Source organism: Abramis brama (genome assembly GCF_963993115.1).
Source record: "Abramis brama genome assembly, chromosome: 25".
Classification (NCBI taxonomy): domain Eukaryota; kingdom Metazoa; phylum Chordata; class Actinopteri; order Cypriniformes; family Leuciscidae; genus Abramis; species Abramis brama.
The window spans coordinates 9,440,036-9,466,214 of record NC_139987.1 but is presented as its reverse complement, the minus strand read 5'-3'; the positions used below and the strand labels follow the sequence as shown (position 1 = coordinate 9,466,214).

The 26,179-nt window shown below is 37.6% G+C and overlaps 1 protein-coding gene across 2 annotated transcripts; it reads right to left on the bottom strand.

Annotated features, from left to right (window-relative positions):
* Window positions 1–25,254, bottom strand: dpysl2b (dihydropyrimidinase like 2b). Of its 2 annotated transcripts, XM_084103771.1 has the most exons (15): window positions 25,211–25,254; window positions 24,437–24,703; window positions 12,542–12,630; window positions 11,984–12,168; window positions 9,920–10,084; window positions 9,693–9,754; window positions 8,530–8,610; window positions 8,043–8,111; window positions 7,812–7,932; window positions 7,250–7,406; window positions 4,945–5,086; window positions 4,589–4,759; window positions 2,253–2,432; window positions 1,027–1,192; window positions 22–781 (listed from the first exon to the last, which is right to left on the bottom strand). In XM_084103771.1, exons 2-15 carry the CDS (start codon window positions 24,686–24,688, stop codon window positions 690–692), a joined length of 1,932 nt encoding a protein of 643 aa, XP_083959897.1. In that variant the 5' UTR covers window positions 24,689–24,703; window positions 25,211–25,254; the 3' UTR covers window positions 22–689. The 2 variants fall into 2 exon arrangements, with proteins under 2 accessions (XP_083959898.1, XP_083959897.1); XM_084103772.1 differs by lacking the exons at window positions 24,437–24,703; window positions 25,211–25,254 and adding an exon at window positions 19,226–19,569 and having other exon boundaries at window positions 1–781.
* Window positions 25,255–26,179: the final 925 nt, after the last annotated feature.

Below are 26,179 nucleotides of genomic sequence, written 5' to 3'. Positions count from 1 at the left end.
GTGAAACAAAACATGTTTTTTAATTAGCAACCACTGGAAAAGCTTTCTTTTATTGACTGTTACAGAAATTATCGCATTGAATGCCACGGAAAGGGCCGGAATACGGTCAGGGGTTCATTGATGTAAACTGATTGTTTGAGTAAAAAAAAAAAACGTAATAAAAAAAGCCTAAAAATATAGACATTCCTAATGTAATAAAAGTCCTAATAGACTTTTTGCCACAAACAATGACACAAGAAACCCAGTACTCTAACCCTTGCCTTGTTAATAAGTAACAATGATAAACAGCTTCTCTAGTACACACACTTGATCCCTCCGATTTCAAAAAGCAAATAAAGTTAAATACAAAAATAATAACATGACTCATGGTGGGTAGAAAGTACAGTATAAAAATCATACAATCAGAAGTGCTCAAATGTGGATGTTACATTTTTCCTTTCTTCACATGAGGCAAATACTTTTTTTTTTTTTTTTGTCTAGATGTCTTCTTTAGGAAGTGGTGTAGGGTTGGGAAAAGAAAAACAAGGGAAAAGGGCGAGAGCTCGGGGTTGGGAGAGTAGGGAGTGAAGAATCATAGGCCCTGTGGAGGGTTCGGTTCTTGATTTGACACAGTGGTTTCAGCAAACCCCTCCGTTTATAGACACCCCTCCCCCAACCCACTGTTCTCCTGTAGGCTGGAGGACAGGGGTCTAGCCCAGGCTGGTGATGTTGGCCCTGCCACCAGGGGGCGCAACGATGCGCTGGGTGTTGCGGCGGGGGATGTTGTCGTCAACCTGAGCGCCTGAAACGGATAAATCAAAAGGAAATCACCTCATGATGCATATATTTTTTATATGATGACACTAATGTCAATTATATAAAACAACAAGTATCTCGCTAATATTAAAATTCTGGCTGGTACAGATGAGCCGACGAATAAAATAAAGTAAAATAATAAAACTTAAAATAAAATCCTACAAGTGAATTTAGGTACTGATATGTCATGCATCTCAATTGATTTCTAATTGATTTCCTTGCGATGCTCACCAGAGAGACTGAAGCCAGACTGGTGCAGGTTGCGGACCGGTTGAGCGGGCTGCTTGGCAGGAGAGGTCTTGGCAGAGGAAGCGGGGGTCACAGCTTTGGGCGTCACTGAGACTTCACAGACCGGCCCGTCGTAGAGACCCCGTGGGACGCCCCTCAGTTCAGCAAGCTAAGAAACAATGGTGCATGATAATATTAGTAAAACACTGATAACCTAAAACATTGATAAAACCACAAACAGTTAACCTTTAATAAGCATTAAGTGACATTTATAATAAAAGGCAAAATATACTAATTTATGAATAAGTATATTTATAACAGAATAAGCATATATGAGCAATATCACATGAGTAGCAGTGCGATATGACTATATCAGCACAGCTGTGATTCGGATGTAAGTAATCACTGCGTGCTGATATATGCCATATATATATGGTTACGAATGTGATATTGCGTTTATACAACTGTTTGACGGCACAAGTGAGTAAATAATTAAGAAACAACAACGGAGTGTCTTCAAAAACCCTCTTTTGTGCAGAACTACTTCCTTCCGCCACGGATTCAAATCTCAAAAATTCAGCTTTGCATCACAGGAATAAATTACATTTTAAAATATATTAAAATGGAAATCAGTCATTTTAAATTGTACAAATATTTCACAATATTACTTTTAAATACATGCATAATGCATAGATGCACTATATACACGTATACTGTATATGCCATTCAGTATATACACCCACTGCGGGTCAAAACTTTGAGATAATTACAACGTTTTTAATGTTTTACAAAGAAGTATTTTATGATAACCAAGGGTGTATTTAATTGATCAAGAAGACAGTAAACCATTAATATTGTGAAATATTATTACAATTTAAATACCTGCTGCTCAAGAAACAGTTTCATTATTATCAATGTTGAAAACACCAATGCTAGAATATTTGTTATGGTATAATATTCTATAAAAATTATATTGTAATATGAAAAAAAAATCCTATAATAATAATAATAATATATATATATATATATATATATATATATATATATATATACACACACATACATACACACACACACACACACAGACAATGAATAATTATAATAATTATATACAATTAATAACAAGTAATAATAATAATACCGTTTCAATATGGTCACCAGCAGATTGTGTATTTATAGATTTCAGATTAGAAAACCTGATTTAAAAAAAACGTTGATCTATAACTCACCCTGCTGCGAGCCTTTATCCTCTTGTAGACATAGTCAGGGAAAGGCTTACGGCTCACGTAGCGTCCAGATCCCTCTGTGGTGTGGAGATTTCCATCCTCCAGTACGATCTTTCCCTGGCTGATGACCACCAGGGGCACCCCGCGCACCTCGGTACCCTCGAAGATGTTGTACTCCACTGCCTGGAAAACAAGAAGCAATGGCATGACACTGCATGTTGAAACTCCGTTTCGGGATCAGGATCAGTACACAACACAAAACCATACTGATGATTTGCAGACATTCCCGACGTCATTTGCACAAACTCTGCTCTCCTTGAGAGATAGTTATTTTAAATTCCTTCCACATACTGAAGCATGATATTCCGGTGAAAATGGAGGTGATGATGATATCCCATGTTGGAAATCATTATTGATCCTTTCAGAAAGCAATTTAAACAATATGTTGAGGATAAGATGTCAGAACAGACCATATTTGCAGCCCACCTGTTTAGAACGGTTGTAGAAATACAGTACAAAGAAAACAAGGAATGTTGGAAATGGGAGGGAGTGAATGAGGGAGGAAGTACTATATATTAAAGTTTACAGGGTGTGTGTGTGTGTGTGTGTGCTGGCACGTGTGAACACCCTTCTGAAGGCTACTGGCGCTTTGCTAAAAGCAATACAGAACATCCCACAAGACCTAAAAACAGCATGAGGTTATTCCGTGAATCTGATAATCAAGACACACACATGCTCAAACACCAAGCGGTTGCCTACAGTCCTGAATACACACAAACACACAGGACTTTTGTCTTGTTTTCCAGTACTGTCCCTGAGAAGCAAAACTGTGTAAATATTAAGCGGTCACCACCATTCAAAAGTTTGGGGTCTGTAAGATTTTAAAAGTTTTAAGAACTTAAAGAAGTCTCTAATGCTCACCAAGGCTGTGTTTATTTTAAAATGTTCAAGATTCTTTGGGATGAATAGAAAGTTCAAAAGGACAACATTTATTTGAATTATAAATCTTTTGTAACACTGTAAAAAAAAGCTTTGCTTTTATTCCATTTTCTTTATAACAGTCTGACCCCAAACTTTTGAATGGTAGCGTATTTTTAGCAAACATATATATCTTAAATTAAATGTATTTTTCTATTATTTTTCTGTTTTTGGCATTGGGAAATAATTCTTTAAATATTGAGTGAGATTTAGGCTTAAAACAAGAAGAAAAAAAAATCTATTTGCAAATGAAAATAAAGCTAGCTTTAAGTCCGGATTTTTTTTTTCTTCTAAAACAAGTATATTTTATATTATTAAATATTAAATTACATATTGCTCATTTATTAATAATATAAAATAAATATATTAAAAATTAAATGTATTAATATATTATTAATGTTATTATTAATTATACCTATAATGTATATAAATATAATATATTTAAATATTTAACACAAATCTTTATTTTAGGATGATATATTGTTAAATATAAAATCCACTAGACAAAAGAACATAACCCTTTAAGGCCAATGTGTTTTAAGCTCATGAACACAAATAGAAGACATTAAAAAAGATCCTCATGGCATCCTGCACAGTGTTACGCCTCCAAGCCAGGAGGGAGACATCAATTACCCAGGCAGAGCTCCGAATGACATCACTCGCATGAGTAACATGCCCACGCCCAACATTTGGTCAGCACAACCAATGTTCTATGGTCAGGAAAGCAAACCACGTCCTTAGAAACACAACTTTGCTCACTGGTTAACTATACTGAGGGACATAAATCTGATGGCATGAATACAAGTCAAATCACATAAACACAATCAATCAATAATGTGCATTAATGAGTCACAGTAAGACCAGGAACATGTGTTAGGAAAGTAAATAGGGTCTATTTTGATGTCTAAAACTTTCTGAGTGTTTGACATGGAAATGGATATGACAGTGTTGTTCTGTTTGGTCTTGGCGGAATAGATCTGCTACGCTGCTGCTGTTATTGCTGCTGCTGCAGAGCAAATACAGGACTTGCTACTGCCATTCACGACACGCTGCTGTTAGACATGCCGCTGCTGTACAATATAGCATGAATTACCCGTAGCAGATTTATACAGGTGGAGGGTTTCTGAAAGCACGCTGCAACTGCTACAGCAAATGCTGACCAAGTATTTGAAGATTGAGCAGCGAGTTCATTGGCTACTGATGCGGCAGGAACCAATCATCTGTGCCCTATAGAGAATGATGTGATTGCAAGCAGATTGAGTTAAGGACCTATCAGCCTGCGCCACCTAGCGTTTCATGACCGAACTTTGTATTTCACGTTGGTTTTAAACACACATGACATTGCTGACAGCAGAACTCACCAGATTGTGGCTCTTCGCTGAGATGATCTTTGTAACATCAGGCTCCCACAGAACCAGATCAGCATCTGAGCCCACGGCAATGCGGCCCTTACGTGGGTACAAGTTGAAGATTTTAGCGGCGTTGGTGCTGGTGACGGCCACAAACTGATTTTCATCCATTTTTCCAGTTACCTACGAATGACAGGGACCACAGGGAGAGATTTGTCTTGTTTGTGTTTGTGTCCACTTGAGTGTGCTTGTCTGTTCAGCTCGGACTATTTAGACTGATTTTGTTTATATGATGGAAGGAAGAGTAGATGCTGCACTGTGGAAACTTAGAACTCCTTACTGTTTGCAGACTAGTATTTCTGTCTCACCACACATTTGTCCCAGATGATGGACATCCTTTCCTCAGTGCCATTGGTTCCTTCAGGGATGAGGGTGAAGTCGTCTTTACCCACAGCTCTCTGGGCGGTGTTAAAGGTGCAGTGAGCGCTTCCTGTTACCTGCAGATCCCCACTATAAGAAAACGGAAAACAAATAGGTCAAACAGTTCCATTTATATACTAAGCAAACCCTTTTCACGCTTGAGTCGTCTTTAAAGACCTCCTGTAGTGAAAATCAAGTTTTTAAGGTTGTTTATATGTCTATGTGATGTTTTTAATATGCTTTAAAGGGTCATGAAACCCTAAACAAACATTTCTGAGATTTTAACAGAGGTATGTGTGTTGAACATCATTGAAGACAATGTTAGCATCTGTTAGAGTCCACACAAGAGTATTTTCTCCTTAATACTGCAGTGATCTAAAATCTCAAAAACGCGGTTTGAAATCGCCAGTGTTTCTGACGTCACAAACTACCTTGTAAACCAAACACGTCAGCGTGCCGACGGGCTTTAGCATATCATCATTACTATGCTCTGATGCAGGGGAGTCTCAAGAGAAACCAGGTTATCCAGGTATATTTTTCTGTTGATATGAATAATTGTTCTCAGTCGGAAAAGGGTGGCTTGCTCACTTCAGGTTGGTGCAGAGTTCCTGCCTCAACTGGAGGAGTTCAAGTTTCTTAGGGTCTTGTTCACGAGTGAGGGAAGGATGGAACGGGAGATCGACAGACGGATCGGTGCAGCTTCTGCAGTAATGCGGTCCATGTACCGGTCTGTCGTGGTGAAGAAGGGTCAATCTACGTTCCTACTCTCACCTACGGTCATCATGAGCTGTGGGTCATGACCGAAAGGACAAGATCCCGGATACAGGCGGCCCAAATGAGCTTTCTCTGCAGGGTGGCTGGGCACTCCCTTAGAGACAGGGTGAGAAGCTCGGTCACTCGGGCATCTGTTCCGGATCCCTCCTGGACGCCTTCCTGGGGAGGTGTTCCAGGCACGTCCCACCGGGAAGAGACCTCGAGGAAGGGCACGCTGGGGGGATTTTGTCTCCCGGCTGACATGGGAACGCCTCGGTAATTAAAAATAATAATAATAATAATAATAATAATTATTATTATTATTATTTTTTAATGAACCTTAACTCACTACTTCAGACCTACGTGCCATCCAGAAACTTGCGCTCTGCAAGTAAACATCGTCTTGTGGTGCCAACTCAAAGAGGCATAAAATCTCATTCCCGGACCTTTTCCTTGACTGTTCCCTGCTGGTGGAATGATCTGCCTAACTCAACCAGAGCTGCTGAGTACATAGCCATTTTCAAGAAACGGCTGAAGACACATCTTTTTCGGCAGCACTTGATCCATTAATACTAACGCTTTCTCGTCTATTCTATATCTATTTATACAAAAATAAAAATAAAATACATGTACTGCGTTAGATTAAACTGGGAAGGGTCATAGCACTTGCATATTGTTGTCCTATTGTTAGTTTAACTGCTTCTATTGTTCTCATTTGTAAGTCGCTTAGGATAAATGTAAATGTTAATGCTGATTGTTATTATTTTAATAAATATTTAAAATTATAAATTTTAAATTGTGTCCTTTTATGATCACTTTAAATATTAACTTGTAATTATATTTTGTATATTCAATTTAATAATTCAAAATAATAATAATGATAATGGTAACACTTTAAAATAAGGTTCATTATTTAACATTAGTTAATGTATTAACTAACAATGAGCAATACATTTGTTACTGTATTTGTTAATCTTTGTTAATGTTAGTTAATAAAAATACAGCTGTTCATTGTTTGTTCATGTTAGTTCACAACGCATTAACTAATGTTAACAAATACAACATTTGATTTTAATAACGTATTAGCAAATGTTGAAATTAATATTAACTAAGATTAATAAATGCTGAAGAAGTATTGTTCATTCTTAGTTCATGTTAACTAAGGTAGTTAACTAATGTTAGCTAATGAGCCTCATTGTAAAGTGTTACCATGATAATTATAATAATGTAAGAATTTTATTATTATTTCTTAAATTTGATGCAGCATTAAAAGTAAACCACACTGCAGACTTAAACTGAACTGTACTCAGGCCACTTTCTGGTTTGGTCTGAGTTCAGTTCGCTTAATTTGGAACTTACACACATTAGCCACAGTTTTATGAACCGCTCTCAGACCCCATAAATTAAGTTAATTTCTCAAGGTACACTTAGGGCTTCACAACCAAAACAAATCAAATCATAAATGCATCCTAAAAATGAACAGACATTAAGTGATCTTACCATGACAGCAGCGAGTTGAGATAGTCCGGTGTGGTGGGATCTGGACTCAAGGGTGGGGATGTGACATAGGCGGCGGCCTTAGCCCAGTTCTTGCTCCAATAGTGTGAGCCGTCCGTGCCAAGACTTGCTGTGATTGGCTCTCCATAGACTACGGTGCCTAAATGGTTCAAAGATACTGAATTAGGAACAGCATATATAATTTCACTCTAATTCCCTTGCCTAATTCTGGAGCCTAACCACTATGATGTCATTTCTTGCGGTCTAGCCAAGAACAGCTGAGTCATAGCATGCTGATTTCTTTTTTTCTTTTTTTTATTGCACTACTGCAGTGCATCCCTGCTCATAAAACCTGCCTTGCTCGTCCAGTCTAATAATACCTAATTTTAATGGCGCGGACAGAGTGGGATTAGATCAAACCACCTCAGAATGTTCTTCCATTTTGGTAATTCAACCTTGAATGTTTCAGAATGGGTCAGTTGATAACTTGATTAAATCAAAGGCAGACCAATCCTAGAGTCGCCATATTTAGTTTTATATTGCGATATATTATTTTGCATCACACCTTTTTTCCTGGCCTGGGCGATGACATCAGCAGCACTTTTGCTCATCACCTTGGTGACGTAAAGAGGGCAGTTGGTCTGATTGGCCACTGTTACAGAGCGGTTGACTGCTTCCGCCTCCACCTAAATGATCCATAAAACCAATTCAATACAAAGGTTTTCTTCTACGAAACTATGTTTCCTTCTGAAGAGAAAATGGAAAATATCTGTTCCCAGTATTCACTGCCATTCACCTCCTCTGGACGACTGAGGACATGTCCCTCTGGTCCAGTGATCCCCAACTCGAAAATCCTACGCTGCTCCTGTTGAAAGAAAGAAAGAAAGAAAGAAAGAAAGAAAGAAAGAAAGAAAGAGAGAGAGAGAGAGAGAGATGGGGAGATAAGAGTAGCATGAGATCACCGAATCTTTAAATAATCATAATAGTCTCAATATATACTGTATACATTAAAAACAATACATTTTATCTCCACAACCAAACTTTGTCCTCATTACAAAGAGTTTGCTTATCTTCATAATGATAAATACACACAACCCTGAGCCAAAAGTCATCTGCAATTAATTATATCGACCTCATGTAGGAATATTTGCTTTGGATTTGGTCGCCAATATAAAGTCTGTTCATTGTGGAACATATGTTTTGATTTAACATCTCCAAACAGTTTATTGTTGATATTAACTCTGAGTAATGGAGCTCAGTGCTGGACTCTCTGAAGATCTCACCTCGGCTATGATGTCTCCGTTCTCAGCATGGACCTGAGCGATGGCACCGAGGTCCCGAATTACACTCAACACTTCGTAGATCTGCACAGAAACACACATTTGACCTCACTCAAGAAGGAATGCCAAATATGACAGAAGCATGCTTAAAACAAATGCAATGGTCACCGCCAGACTATTCAAGCATCATTTGTTTATAAATTGCCAAGGGACTCTATTTAGATATACTCAATGAGAATTAGAACATAAACACCCAACCCCAAGAAACTTGGCACTGTACCCCCTAAAACTGTGATGGTAACAGATGGAAGACTTTTTCTAATTTTTAAAAACATTTTAAATGCATAATTCCATGATTTATCAATCCTGAGAGAAATCATGGCATCTGTGGCACATCATGCTTCAACATACTTCAAAAATACCATGGTTTTACTATGGTCCATGTCCAAAATCATGGTAATACCTAGTGCATAGTTAGGGTTAAACTGCAAAAGTCACATTAAACAGCAAAATAAACTAATAAAATCCAATGTGATTCAAAACCTTAGTAATACCATGGTATTTTTGTAAGTGTAGTCAGGATTTTCCAAAAAAAACCTAAAAGTCACATTAAACTGAATGAATGAATGAATGAACTTTAAAATAAAATACCATGGTTTATGGTAAGTTTAAGGCATGTCCAAAACCATAGAAACAGTAATACCATGTTCACATTAAACTGCAAACTTAAAAATAAATGAAATTAATAAATGAACAAACAAATGTGCTTCAAAAAATACTATGGTTTGACCATGGTACATCTACATTTTTAATGCATAGTCAGGCTTTTTATCCAGAAAAGAAAAGTCATGTTAAAATGCACACTCAAAAAACAAACAAAAAAATAAATGAACCAATGTACTTAAAAAAAAAAAATACCATGATACCATAGTATATTTCCAAAACAATGCTAATACCATCCTTTCTTTGGGCCATCAAGGTGTTTTGCATTGTGAAAACGTTGTCTTTATGTTCCTGTATCTTATTGGTCCAAAAAAAAAAAACTTTCTTATCTTTAAATTCTCTCTTTGATTTCGTGGTTACATAAGACCTGGGTGTGTTTTTGACAGGTTTCATGAGATCCTACAAGACAAGTAAGAATGTGCAACTCACGGAGGAAGTCATACCTGGGAATCAGTGAGCTGGAAAACGTCTTTGTAAGCCAGGTAGACGAGGAAAGAGTTAATGCCTGCACACAAAGACGGGATATGAAATTACAGAGGGAAATGTCGGTGAGACATTAGGTGAAACAGCGCGGCAGCAGAATTCCTGACCGATGGAGTAAACGCTAACTCTGGTGGGTTTGTACAGTAGATACAGATGTTCACATAAGGGAACGCTGGCAGTGCTTTACCGTGATCTTTGACGAGCGTCTCCATGTCTTCTTGAACACCCTTGTGCCATTCGGTGATGTCCACGTGAAGGGAATAGTCGCAGCACGCTTTGCTGTCCGCCCATTCCCGCCACTGATTGAAGGCTGAGATCAAACTTGTCCCGGGTTCAGGCACCACATGATCGACTGTTCACAAACACACAGTGGTTAGGCAGATATTAAAGAGACTCCTACAGATTAAAAAGCACTTCAATCAGTTAAGTAATGCCGATCTGAGCTGAAATGAGGACAAACAGAGACATGAAAACAGTCTCTTGTACTATTTTAAGCACACTGTCTCCATCCGGTCTGCCATATACTGACACACACTAAATGATGGCTGCATCATAAAGGATACAGCGACTCAGCCAAACATCACAGCTTTGAAACACTAATGAAAAAGTATAACATAGTTATTGGATAGCAGGTCTAACCAAAGCTTAACTGTGTTATCTGTATTAAGACCATAGGAACCACAGGCAAATTGGAGAATGTGTGAGTGGTTACTAGATGGTTGCTATGGCACTGTCATGGTTGCTAGGGTGTTGCTTACTGGCCCAAGTTTCTGCGATTTCCTGGTCCCTGAATATTAGCAGTTGCTAAGGTGTTATAAGTAGTGTTTAAAGGATTACTATGCATTTGTTCAGGGGTTGTGGGTGGTTGCCAGGGTGTTGCTAGGTGGTTGCTATAGTTATGTTGGTGGTTTCTAAAGTATTGTTAGGTGGTTGTGGGTGGTTGCTATTGTATTGTTGGTGGCTTCAAGTGCAGTGATAAGGCATTACTATACATTTGCTCAGGTGTTATGGGTGGTTGCCAGGGTGTTGCTATGGGGTTGTGGGTGATTGCTAGGCAGTTGTTGGTGGTTGCTATGGGATTGGGCCTTACAATATTCTTGTCCCTAGATATTAGCAGTTGCTAAGGTGTTTTGAGTAGTGTTTAAAGCATTACTATGCATTTGCTCTGGAGCTGTGGGTGGTTGCCAGGGTGTTGCTAGGTGGTTGCTATGGTAAGGTTATGTTGGTGGTTACTAAAGTATTAATATGTGGATGCTAGGTCAGGTGTTTGCTATTGGATTGTTGGTGGCTTCCAGGGCAGTGATAGGGCATTCCTATGCATTTGCTCAGGTGTTGTGGGTGATTGCCAAGGTGTTGCTATGGTTATGTTGGTGGTTGCTAAAGTATTGCTACGTGGTTGCTAGGTGGTTGTGGGTGGTTGCTTTTGGATTGTTGTTGGCTTTCAGGGCAGTGATAGGGCATTCCTATGCATTTGCTCAGGTGTTGTGGGTGGTTTTCTGTATGGTGTATAGTGGTTACTGTGGTATTGTGGGTGGTTGCCAGGGCGCTGCTAAGTGGTTACTTTAGTGTCGTGGGTGGTTTCTAGAGTGTTGCTAGGTCATTGAGGATGGTTGCTTTAGGGCATTGTTTACTAGCCCAAGTCGCTGTTTGTCTGGTCCATAGATATTAGTGGTTGCTAAGGTGTTTTGAGTAGTGCTAAAAGTGTTACTATTTGTTTGCTTGCGTGTTGTGGGTGGTCGCCAGGGCATTGCTAATGAATTACTACATGGTTGTTATGATATTGTGGGCAGTAATGTGTTACTAGTAACACGTTACAATAATAACATTACATTTTGCAGTGACAAACGAATTAGTAATATGATTACTGGAATGATATTACAGTTACCATTCATTAAACAGCTTGTTTCCTTCAATGGTGGGGAAATAGTTAATGAGCCGGGGGTGGGGGATGGCGTGGGTTGGCTTGAGGCCCTGCAACCGACCAAAGGGGATGGAGTATAAATAAGTATTAATATTACTTTTAAAAAGAGTAATGAGAAATAAATGAAGTTTTTGAGTAACAAGCCAAACAATGGTTGTGGGTTGTTGGGATATTTCTTGTTGGTTACTATGGCATTTCTAGGTGGTTGCAAAGGCATTGCTAAGTGGTTGCTATGATGTTCTATATGGTTACTATGCAGACAGTATGCAGACTGATCTCAAGTCAGTTTCTCCGTCAAACTCAGCATACTGAGGCCAGTTTGACACATACTGATCATGGTGGTTCCTCCAGCCAGCGCAGCGCGGGTGCCTTGGTAGAAGTCATCTGCAGAAGTCATGCCCCTGTCAGGCATCTGGAAGCGTGTGTGCACATCAATGCCACCTGGCATCACCATACGCCCATGGGCATCGATGGTTTTCACCCCACCGGGCACTATCAGATTTTCTCCAATTTGCCTGTGAGTGAGAGTGAGATATGAAAAATTTAATACAAGTTATACAATTGGATGAATCTTAATTTAATTTCAAAAGCCAAATTTAAAGGGCTATTTCATTATCTCATTATGTGTCATGTGATATAAAGGCACATTTTGTACACACTAACCTCATAACCTCAGACTGCTGAGAGACAGATCTATCTATCTATCTATCTATCTATCTATCTATCTATCTATCTATCTATCTATCTATCTATCTATCTATCTATCTATCTATCTCTCTCTTTCTCTCTCTCTCTCTCTCTCTCTCTCTCTCTCTGTCTGTCTGTCTGTCTTCCTCTCATTTGATTAGCAATCTGTTATATATAAATTTAAGAATCTCTCATACTCACTTGATCAGGCCATCCTCTATATAGATGTCGGCACAGAACGACTGATCATCATTCACAATCTTAGCCCCTTTAATCAAGAGACGGTCACTCTGTAAAGACAGATAATATTCGCCTTAGTATCCCATTAAATTACATGTGCAAACGGTCTATTCACCTTGGCACAGCACTGAAGAACACTGCTGCAAGGTGAAGATGGTGTTAGAAGCATTCATTAAATATACACTCAACATCAGTCAGGAGGACTGATGAGTATAAAACATAATATACTACAAAAATACCAATTTAACAGGAGCCAGTAAATCAGAGCTTATAAGGAACCAGTATAGTGTCGCTCGCATTCTTTATAAGGAGCATCACTCAATTCTGTGGCCTTCACAATTATAAACACATGTTCACCATGGAACATGTATCTGTCACTGTGCTACAATGTGCTCTGTTACACATTGAAGACTGAGCTGAAACTGCTATTTCTAGTCTAGTGTGTACTGAATCAGTACTGGGGATTTTGAATTAATCTCAGTGACTCGAATCTTTGAAGCCATTCACCAAAATGGTTAGTTCCTATTCACTCACTGATTCGTTTAGTGGCCTTTCAACAGGTTATATAGTTACACTAGTAGGTTGGTTAAGTCTTTTGAGTGTTATGAGTGAGTCAATTAATAATTCACTCAACCAATTTAATAAAAACTCTAGACTTAAAAAATGCTAGAAGTCTTATTACAATATGCATGTCAACAAAACTACATTTAGGTTTATATCAAAATTGTGTATGGTACGCATTTCTACACATTCATAATTCATCACATTTATCTCCTTTTAGTGAACAAGACTGAGTCCAACACACAGAGCTGAAGGAACTACAACCAGAAACTCATTCTCAATGTTTCAATTGTTCAGTTTGTTTACGAGCGAGATGTCCCAGTTCATTCAGCAGTCTCGATCAGACTAAAAACACTGACTCATTCTGTCGTTCAGCAGCTAAACCAATGAAATGCTCCTTCACAGCCTGCACTCGAATTCTATTGGTTTGCACTTTAGGTCAGTCTTTTATGCTTTAGTGAATGAAAAATATGAGACAGTACAAGAAAGTGAACAAGAATGAATTTTTACTTATTTATGAAAGTCTATTTAACAAACACAGATAATAATTCAATAAATAATTACTTGAATGACACATTTATAAATAAATAAGAAAAAGAAAAAAAAACTTTATTTAGTAAATAAATAATGAAAAAACATAAATGTTGAAGCAAATAAATGAATATATAAAAATTATTTATTTACTCCCTAATGTATTTATTTTTTGTCTTTTACAGTCGGTCTATAGAAACTGCAAACAACAATGTAACAGAACTACTGACCGTCAAGTCAGTTATTAATAAGTGATTATGCAATAATTGTAGTAACTGATTAACATGAAAATAAGTGAATTTAACTGATATTTTATGTTTACAAATATTTATTTGCTTTACTTAAGTAATTATTTATGTAAGCGCTACACAAAGATTATTAAAAAAAACATCTTTCTGTATTGATTACATAAATAATTGCTTGAGTAATGTAAAAATAAATATATACATAAATATTAACATAAAACTATCATCTTCATAAAGCATAAACACTGACTCATTCATTGAAAGGGGCATGTTTGTTCATTTGGTCCAACCAATAAAATGCTGCAGTCTTGCATTATACAAAACAAACAAACCAAAAATTGCACAGTACAATAAAGTGAACGAGAATGAATTGTTCATTACAAAGATTTGTTCGCTCGAGTCATCTTAATGTCAAAAAGTGTCCCAAATTTGTACTTTATACATTTCCCAAGCAATGAATGGATAACAGCATCATGCCTCCCAACTAAGGGTAAAGTTTGGCTCGACACCCCGGTACGGACACCGCCACCCAGGATTCTCTTTACATTCAGAGCCCCAGAAGAACGTTCATTTTTCTGAAAAGGGAGCAATGGAACAATTCCAGTCACAAGGCCCTCGGCATCGTACGGGGACAAAGGCGACTCTGTCTGCGTTTCTGCCTCTTTGCGTGCTTGTTGGCAACCCAGCAACATGAGGCTCTCAGTGGCTTCCCAAGCCCTGCCCTGATTCACTTAGTGATGAAAGAAAATACTCCACTGACCTGACATCTCCTACTATACATAACTCATTTATCATTCCTCATTAAAGAGGAAAACAACGGCAGATACAGTACTTTAACCAACACTGTAAACCCTAACACTCAGAATAATGAATTGGTTTGAGTAGGGAAAACTTGAACAAATTAGTTCAATCCAATTAACTTTTATGAGTTTTTAGAACTTTCTTTTTCTTCTGAGTTCACAAAACTGACACATTTTAAGTAATTTGAATTGTTTCATTGTTTTGAGTTTTATGAACTTGTATCTTTTAATTTAGACAAACTTGCATTTAACTGAACCTGGGCTGGGATTTATATTTCCTAGCATGCTTTGCCATGGCACTCGAAAAGGAATAGTAAATGCTAAAATGAAGTGTTATATAATGTTTTTTTTGTGCAAGATTAATGTTAAGTGGGAGATTTAGTAGTGTTTAATCCTTTGCTATGCTAATTTAGAAGAGTTTCTGTTATGTTGCGTTTTTTGGAGTTACCATCATGGCGACAAGTGGAGCATGAGTCTGGTATGTTAAATGTTCTATATCGCCATACTCATTCAGCAATTGTTATGTTATGCTAATGCTATCAAAACATTGTATTACCATTTAGCAAGTTAGCATTAACTGAATTAGCTACTTAAAGCTAGACAAGTTTTCTCTACTAAACATTTAAATTGAGATTACATGATAATTTTAAGTTAAATTAATGAATGAATTAGCCTACTCAAATATTTCAAGTTAAGAGCAATTAAAATGTCCGAGTACAAAATAAAAGTTCTGCTTAAACTTTTCTTAACTTAAAACATTTGATGTAACTGATGTGATTACCTCAAATTCTTCGTGTTTTGCCAACTTATTCAGGTTTACAGTGAAACAGTGCTTCATTTCCTTTAGTATTTAGTGAGTTTAATTTATACAAACCACCAGTGTCTAAGAATGCCTTCTACTCTGAATGTCTAGATCTTCGCAGAGGGGCTTCAGGGACCATACAAGTGGCTTTGGCGGTCAGCCACACTGAACAGCTGCTTCATAACATGCATTACATAATCACGACAATCACTGCAATCCATTTCCTCAGTCTCTGTGCACAAATCAACCAATCACAGCCGTCAATGCAGGGCTAAAGCACGATGACATCATCAGAAAGGTCATAATGTTAATTAGAGGAAGTCTGGAAAAAACCCCCAAAAAACAGGGACTTTATGAGCTGAACTGGAGCTTGTTTTGGACCTTTTCCAGAGTCACAGTGCTAGATATTTAGTGCATGAGAACGCTCACAGGAAGTCTTCTGGTCTGCATGTTTATAATAATGACCACTGCTTGCCATAAATGATAACGTGAGTTTGAACAGACATGCTAACATAACATTATAATGTCACATGAACACCAAAAGTATGGTATGAACTATAAAGGACATTACATTTTAGACCAGAAGACGACTGATTTAGTCAGTTGACTGACTTCCAGTCTCAGGGTTTAACTTGAAGTTCCATCCCTCACTTATTTAGAAACAGATTTAGTTGAGTCAAAATCTAGTTGCCAGCTTAATCCGCATATGATCCTCTTTAAAAGAAAACTGAAAGTGTGCCTTGCATGTTTGCGTACATGGGGCTTTTTCCCCCTCTGAAGTCATTATGAATGAGAAATCCTGTATGTTATTTGGCAGGTACGAGTCAGAGTCGAGATTGTGCTTTGTGCTGGGGACACAACAGCAGAGCATTCTGGGACAGATCACAGGGTTGCACTGGAGCTGCTGTGATTGCCATGGTAACCAGATGACTGGGCTCAGGAGGGTTTTTATTGGAATCACTGCATTTTACACTGTATTAGATTTAATAACTGCAAAATTCAACTACATACAAGAAATATGATATAGTCTTCTTTGTAATATCTATTTAATTCCTTATACATTTATTTACATAAGAATTTATTTGTTTTTATACATTTCTTACACACGTTCATTCATACAGTACTTATTTACTTATGTATTTCTTGATTTACTAAATACAGATAATAGCTTTGTTTTAAAATACTTATTTATTTACTAAATAAAATATTTTATTTTAATAAATGTGTATTTATTTCCTTTACTAAAGTAAATTATTTAATTACTACAGAACCATCATAAATATTTGAAATAAAACTATCACCTTTGTTTAGTAAATAAATGGATAAATATTGTAAATACATTACTTATGTACGTACATGTTTAGTTACTAAATACAGATCATAGTCTTTTTTTAAATTAAAAAATCTATTTATTTACAAAATAGTTTGTTTTTTTAGTATTTACTACTCATAATATTTAAAACAAGACTTATTTACAAAATATTTATTTACTTACAGATAGTTTTATTTTAAATAAACATTTATTTACTAAAAATATATATTTTATTGTAATATTTATTTCTATATTTACTTTATAAATAATTGAGTAAAGCAAAACTAAATATTTACTAAAATATCAAACTTTCATCTTTAGTAAATAAAAGAATAACTATTGAAGCAAATATTGAATATAAATATTTACTCACACTATTTATTTTTGTCTGATGCTGAAAAATCTAGAAACTGCAAACAACAATGTAACAAAACTATCATCCATCCATAAGTTAATAATATGTGATTATGTAACAACACCAGTAAGTTATTACAATGAAAATAAGTGAATTTGCAGTCAATAAATTTATGAATATAAAAATGCTTTGACGTCTGACCTCATAACTACGGCTAAAAGTGAGCAGGCATGTGGTGAATTAAAGCTAACATTCATCTTTAATAAGGCACAAGAAGATGTCCGCCTGTCTGCGCAGCTGACCAATGCAGCTGGTCCTCCCAGTCCCAGACCCACCCGTCAACCATTCCAGCCAGCACACATCACATATGCCTGTGTGTCAAATATGTGTGCATCAAACCACGCCTGAGGCTATTTCTGACAGGAAATACAGATCTAATAAGGTCAACCTGAGTTTGCGTCTGTCATTTGCATGGCCATTTCAACTGCTTTTAAATATCCGCTCTACAACTTGCACCAGAACGATTCACCCAGTTGTGCTGAAGCTTTTATGAGGACAATATTTATGCACAGGGTTTTGTGTCACAGTGTGCTTGGGAGGTCCGCAGTGAGCAAATTTCGGGTCGAGAGACTGCACATGAATTCCACTACAGTACAGGGGAAACAAGAGGTGATGACCGATGGGGCCAAGCTGTGACTACAGTTAACCGACGCAACAAGTAAAAATCCAAACCGAGCCCTTTGCACTAGAGAGGCATTTGGTGTCACTCGACAGATCTGTTTTAGAGCGCTTAATTCCCATACTTTCCGATGTGCCATAGACGCCACACTAAAAGACTGTATAGGGGTGTGGCACAGACAGCTTTAAGCAACTCCACAAGCATTTCTCTCCATGAGGCTTCAGATGGGACATTCTTCTCGCAACATTTCCCCTTGTTTCTTATCTGAATACATTCCTATCTGCATATTCGAATCTTTTTTTGCATGCATGCAATCCCACACGTGCTATAGGGATGGAGTCTCGGACTGGCTGTTCTCCAACCTCTTAGATCTTAGTAAGAGCTGGATGTGGTTTCTCTAACATGCTGGATGGAAACCACAGCCCACCTACTTCTCATTCAGCATAGCTAAGAGAATCTAAAAGGGTGTCCTAAAGCTCTCCCCCAAAACCTCAGCTGAAAGTGCTTCCTTTGAAAAGAAACAAAGGCACACCCGCCACCAGCCGAGAGTGGGAGCTCCATTCGACCGTCTCCGAACAGCTATTTGCAGCATGTTTTACAATAAGACAGATCAAATTAGGTGCATTGTGATGTCATAAATATATGTTATAATCAGAGGGGTGGGGATGCATGATAATGTCTATCCTTTTGTGACTCTACAGACAGTTATTTCAATGCATGGCTTGTCCAAATGCAAAAATGCAGAGACATGGGTCATGAAGTGCACCTATTATAAATCAAGCCCACTTTAGGAAGGAAATATGATAATTTCCTCCCGGTTTGCCATGCGTTTTTCCATTATCCTGTACCGCTCCCTCAAACACGTTTGTGTGCGTTTTGTTCGCGTAAAAGTCTATTGGTCAATACAGATTTGATCATTGCCATTTTTAGATACACCGTGGAATGCTATGCTCGTTACACATTGTAACAGTCTGTGTAGTAACGCTACGCAAAGTTAACGGCGCAAACAGCTTCATTAATTATAAAGGGAACGTTTCTGGTTTGCGTCGTGTAGATGGGGTGTGAATCACAAAACCAGTCCTAGAAATGCTGCAGTAGCCTACAGCTTCAAGAGCTATGTTATAGACTTTGACAGCTGAATTTCGCTTTTAAAAAAAACACAAGTTAACCGGCTACAAGCACCTGAGTAACGTAGCATAATGTAGCGGAGCAGGAGATCAGCGTTCGCGAGCGTTGCGTTTAGTTCGGATCAGCGTTCATTAGCATTGCAAATCAAACACATTCATTCTCACAGGATTTGAAATATTTCTAAACATGCTTTATACTTGGTAATAATTAAAGAAGATATTCCATAACTCACGGTTATGCGGGGAATATTCTTCTTGCCCTGATAGCCAGACATCTTCGTTCTGCTCTATTCCCTTTGATGAACCGTTATCACTGTAATAATGGATGCAACGATCTGTTTGGGAGGGGAAATGGCTTGGTTTAGGACAATTTTTGTAGTCCTCGAGAAATTAAGAGGCGAACGGAGGAGGCAAAAGCGCTAGAAATGTAAAGGACAAAAGACCTGTGCCCAATATCTCCTCTCCACTGATGCACCAAGTCCACCCAGACTGTCTGAGACAAAACGAGAGATTTTCATAGCGGAGAGCAGCGCGCATGCGCACAACCCCGCCCTGGATAGCCGGCAGCTCCTCCTCTGAGTCCAGAGAGGGTGACCAGTGTTTCAGACAATGGTGTTTTGCATAATCTCATCGAAACTGATGAAAAAAAAAAAAAAAAACTGTTTTATAAATTAATATTAAATATGATTGTATGCTAACGATTATGCAGTTTATTATGCCATTTGTTTAATAGTTATATATAAAAAATATATATATATAAAAAATCACCTCAACAATGTGTACATAAAAAAAAAAAAAAAATCAAAATCAATGTCTGATTTAGAATTCATGTTGACCTAGATAATGTTGTGAAGCTAAAGTCCAAAAAGGTCTAAGTGGTGTAGCTGTCTGGAAATTGAAATAATAGTAATAACAAAAAAATATCTTATTAGAATATATATATATATATACAGTGAGGAAAATAAGTATTTGAACACCCTGCTATTTTGCAAGTTCTCCCACTTGGAAATCATGGAGGGGTCTGAAATTGTCATCGTAGGTGCATGTCCACTGTGAGAGACATAATCTAAATTAAAAAAAATCCAGAAATCACAATTTATGATTTTTTAACTATTTATTTGTTTGATACAGCTGCAAATAAGTATTTGAACACCTGTCTATCAGCTAGAATTCTGACCCTCAAAGACCTGTTAGTCTGCCTTCAAAATGTCCACCTCCACTCCATTTATTATCCTAAATTAGATGCACCTGTTTGAGGTCGTTAGCTGCATAAAGACACCTGTCCACCCCATACAATCAGTAAGAATCCAACTACTAACATGGCCAAGACCAAAGAGCTGTCCAAAGACACTAGAGACAAAATTGTACACCTCCACAAGGCTGGAAAGGGCTACGGGGAAATTGCCAAGCAGCTTGGTGAAAAAAGATCCACTGTTGGAGCAATCATTAGAAAATGGAAGAAGCTAAACATGACTGTCAATCTCCCTCGGACTGGGGCTCCATGCAAGATCTCACCTCGTGGGGTCTCAATGATCCTAAGAAAGGTGAGAAATCAGCCCAGAACTACACGGGAGGAGCTGGTCAATGACCTGAAAAGAGCTGGGACCACCGTTTCCAAGGTTACTGTTGGTAATACACTAAGACGTCATGGTTTGAAATCATGCATGGCACGGAAGTTTCCCCTGCTTAAACCAGCACATGTCAAGGCCCGTCTTAAGTTTGCCAATGACCATTTGGATGATCCAGAGGAGTCATGGGAGAAAGTCATGTGGTCAGATGAGACCAAAATAGAACTTTTTGGTCATAATTCCACTAAACGTGTTTGGAGGGAGAACAATGATGAGTACCATCCCAAGAACACCATCCCTACTGTGAAGCATGGGGGTGGTAGCATCATGCTTTGGGGGTGTTTTTCTGCACATGGGACAGGGCGACTGCACTGTATTAAGGAGAGGATGACCGGGGCCATGTATTGCGAGATTTTGGAGAACAACCTCCTTCCCTCAGTTAGAGCATTGAAGATGGGTCGAGGCTAGGTCTTCCAACATGACAATGACCCGAAGCACACAGCCAGGATAACCAAGGAGTGGCTCTGTAAGAAGCATATCAAGGTTCTGGCGTGGCCTAGCCAGTCTCCAGACCTAAACTCAATAGAGAATCTCTGGAGGGAGCTCACACTCTGTGTTTCTCAGCGACAGCCCAGAAACCTGACTGATCTAGAGAAGATCTGTGTGGAGGAGTGGGCCAAAATCCCTCCTGCAGTGTGTGCAAACCTGGTGAAAAACTACAGGAAACGTTTGACCTCTGTAATTGCAAACAAAGGCTACTGTACCAGATATTAACATTGATTTTCTCAGGTGTTCAAATACTTATTTGCAGCTGTATCATACAAATAAATAGTTAAAAAAATCATACATTGTGATTTGTGGATTTTTTTTTTTAGATTATGTCTCTCACAGTGGACATGCACCTACGATGACAATTTCAGACCCCTCCATGATTTCTAAGTGGGAGAACTTGCAAAATAGCAGGGTGTTCAAATACTTATTTTCCTCACTGTAAATATATATATATATATATATATATATATATATATATATATATATATATATATATATATATATATATATATATACACACACACATTTTTTAATATTTTAATGTATACATATGATTAATTATTTTGATCAGTTTTGATATTGAAATTTCTTGACCATTTTATGAAAAGGCTTGTTTTATTCATGTCAAACCCCTAAAATGACTATTTGATGACTCAAAAATTCATGATTATACTTGAATATTATATTTGAAAATGCTTTGAAAATAAATGGTTTGATAATAAAGTTGTGTGCACAGTAAGCAAATAAAATAAATGTGATTGCCTTAGATTGCCAAAGAAGCAAAACGATATGTTTGCAGTTTTAGTTCAGGCAATTCAGCATGAATCTTTTGCCTCAAATCTAGTGTATGTGCAAAGTCTATAGCTCAACATCCGGGTCCTTCAGGCTACTTTGGTCTCAATGCAGTAAAGTAAATATGCTATTGATCTCTGCGGTCATTCAGGCCTGTCATGAGGGGGAAAAGCATGGGAGTGGCTTTAAATCACACTTGCCAAGCAGAACAATTTCCTGTTCGGTATGGGTGACATAGCGCTTTTTGTATAGTATCATGTACAACAGTAACAGCATTCAGTGAAACAGCCATACAGTTTTCTCTTCCATGGTTTATGTGTATGGAGGGCAATTCTGAATATAAAGAGGGAAAACAGGCATATGAGCTTTAACAGTTCCCAAGTTTATTGCTCTTAAAGCCCAATCGGGGCATACTTCAATCATTGTTCAGCATCATTGTATCTGTAGCTATGGTTACCACATCCAGATACCAAGGGCCACACATACTTGAATTATTGAGCTCTTGGGAACAAGAGCTGGAATTCAATAAAGTCATCTTATTTTGTAGGGGTTGAACATTTTCTTATTAAAAATATAAACTAGCTAGAAGGGCTGCACCTTATTTCTAAATGCACAAACCTTTGCTAGGTATAGACCTTATGCACCAGATAAACAAGTGTTCAGACATATTTAGAATTTTGTATTTGAACTTCCATTTTTGCAATAGCTCTGTATATTTCAGCAAGAGTAACTAACTGATTAAGTGGATTTCCTTATTGTAGAGTTAACAAAAGTTATCATCAGCATTGTGATGTTTGAAGCGGATGTCATTATAGATATCCAGGGAGATTTTAAAACGAGCGGTTCATTCACAAATCCGTAAGATCTTACCTTCATGCTGTGGAAATACAAACCAGAAGACTGAAAAAAAGGGCGGGGCTACATAAGCTCTATAATGACCACTGAAGGTGTATGCATCCTTGACCTTTTTTACTGTGAGAACAACAGAAAATATTCAAGCCTTAAAAGAATTCATGGTTTTATTCACCCGCAACAACCTTAAAAATGAGTAGTGGATATTGTACAGTCAGCTGGTTGTTAGCGCAAGTCAAACCCAGACAGGGTGATAAGATTTTGTATCATCCTGAAACAATATTGCATATTACTTCTTGCTAAATAAGTAAATCAATGGACATTGAGCTGACATTATTTTGTCATATAGGAATAGCAGTGTAGCAGATTGGTTGCCAGGGAAAATGTCAAAAATACTGTTTAAAGGTTATTATACAAAAATATCTGACAACAGGATGCTGCAATTGACCAATCAGAATCAAGTATTCCAGAGAACAGTGTAATAAAGTGCAACAGTCCCCGCCCACTTTCTCAGCCATGCTGGTTCCGGAAGTATTTTTCCATTCATTTCTCCCATAGGGATTTCAAAACAAAGTCTTTGTGAAAGCGTTATAAGCAATGAACCAAGCCAACCAGCTACGAGGTGAATCACAACGTTACAAACTTTCATTTGAAGCAAAAAAAGTATTTAAAAATCGGACAGATATACAAAGGTACAAGTCTGTGTACATAACGGCTTTAGTGAGGGAAATAACTACAATCCCATGAGGCACTGTGAACAGCATAACAGAATTAAAAACAATGGAGAAATATATTGTATATATGTAGGGACTGACTCGATTATGTCATTTGCAGTGCTTCATGGGAGTGGGCGGAGCTAAAGGGTTCTTTTGGCTTGTTTGATTGGTGTAATTTTCTGTACAGCATCATGGGTAATGTAGTTTTTCACCATGAATTCTGCTGTAAAACGAAAATGTTAAAACTAAGTTTAAATAATGTGGGCTGACGGCTTCAGCAGAAGCAAATACTATCAAGTAACAACCTCGTAGCTCAGAGTAAGGCTGTCTTTAAAGGTTGATAAGTTATGGCTTAAAATTAATTTCCCTATGGAGAAAATGAATTGAGTTTTTACTCCTGGAACCCGACTGTTGCACTCTATGGAGTGGTGCAGGGATGACGTCACAAACCAATATGGGTGTGCGCAATTTACACTGTACAGCAAAACGTCCAAACGTTGTGGAGCAAAAAGTATCAAGTTATGTTTACCACAGGCTTTATTTTACTCATAAACCGAAAACCCCCATTATAAAAACCCATAGGAAAATCTTGAGGGAACCAGTGACAGATTAGTCTTCCAGGTTTTGATGTCATCCTTGCACCATATCAAAAATCATGTAATAAAAAAAAAAGAATCAAGGAATTTTACTTGTAAGAATAAAAGAAACCATTCCCAAACCACTTAGGGTGTTGACTTTAAAAACATATTTCAATTGTTTTAATGATTTTAAACAGCATTCATAATTAATTGGATTCTACAGAACCATCTTACCTTATTAGCTACAATATGGAAACACTTTTCATATCTAAGTAGGCCTATATAAATAAACTGGTTGATTGTTATTATAAGCAAAGCTTCATCTGAATGAATGATATATGTAATCAGACTGATTCACCCACATGCACAATCCCTGCAGCTCTTACCTCATCCTTCAGATTCTGCAGATTCTCTTTCCCAGCACTTCTTCTGATCTCCACCTTTCGTGGTTTGGAGACATCCTTCTGCCTCTCGATCACCCGACCTTTCCCTGAGGACAGCGAGTCAAAGTCCAGCGTCTTGTTCTCGGACGAACCCTCCACCGGGCAGAACATGCCACAGAATTTCTGCCGTGGCTGGTTGGGGCTGGAGCTTCCCATGTTCTGGAAGAACGAAGTCGCATCTCCGATAGCAGACATTTCTCTCAGTGAATACTGTCAGATGGATGCAAAGGCATGTAAACCTCCGGTTAGAGAGCAGGAGGTTGCTCTGTGGACACTAAATGTTAGTTTTTTCCATTGGGAGGTGAGAAACAGCATCACATGTGAGGCGAGGAGGTTCCTACAAATCCTAAAGGAATGCTAATGGATGTTTTTTTCTCATGAGATAATAAAGATTCCTCTAAGATCAAAATAAAAACCTACTGCGTTAAAAATCAGTAATTCAATAAAAATGATGATATAAATTCAATTCATTATCCACACCATTCAGCCCTGCATATAACATGCAATTGATCGCCACTAGCAAACACTTAAGGGATGAAAATCCCTTTAGAAAAGATGCCTACTCATCATGAACAAGCTGTTGAACAAAACATGTAGAATGTATGCAAATAACTGTAAACCATGCAAATTATGGGCATGTCATGTTATTTAACGCAACACATCAAGCATTATATCGCGAAGACACAGTTAGAGAAAAATCCAGGGATGTTACCGTACAGTAGACGCGAGACCGACGGAGGATGAGGTGACGCTCTGCTGGAGAGATGAGAGGAGGAACAGCGGAAGCGACGCGGGTTTTTGAGGGTTAAATGTGTAATGTGTCCATATCTGAGGGCTCTTTCCCCGGATGACTTGTCACTTAATGCCCATTGTGTGGTAGCTTACCATTGTTAGCGTTCGTTTGTTTGGTGAACACGCGTGTGATGTGGTAAATAAAGAGAAATGTATGTTAGGTTTAGTCATAGAATGGATAATGACTCTTAATGTTTCTTATTTCCTTCTGAAGAGTCGTTGCTCTGTTGATAGTTGAAGCGCCACGCCCATGCAGGTTAAAGTTAAGGGCGCTGTCCTTTCAGCACCACGCGACGAATCACGGAGGGTGTAATTCACTCTTTATTATGACTTTCTGTTCGGTTCTGTCTGAGCTGTTCTTATGCACACATGTGTCAGATTGGCCGTTGTGTTACGTATCGCGAAATAAAGAATTATATAAGATTCCACTTCCATTTCAGTAATTTTGAGGAAAATAGGCCTAATTCTTATTGCATTTAGTAGGCTACTGTCTGTAGCCACAGATGAGATCATTTCAGATTCCAGCTAAATAATTATAAATACAAAAAAAAAAAAAAAATAGTATAATATATATATATATATATATATATATATATATATATATTTTTTTTTGGGAATAAAGGTAAATTGGTCCTCTATATGCTATAGCACATCATGACACAAATTCTGAATTAACAAAAATCTACTAATTTATTAAATTATTAATTAATTTTTTATAAAATACCACTGGTTATAACAAAACTCAATGTCTAATTAATCTATATCTACATGCTGTCATTTACAAAAAATGTATATTTACAATCTGCCAATCACTATACTGATTTAAATCTCATCTTTAAGACAATAAGGTCTGGTTTCACAAACAGGATTTAGATTAAGCCCGGATTACACCTT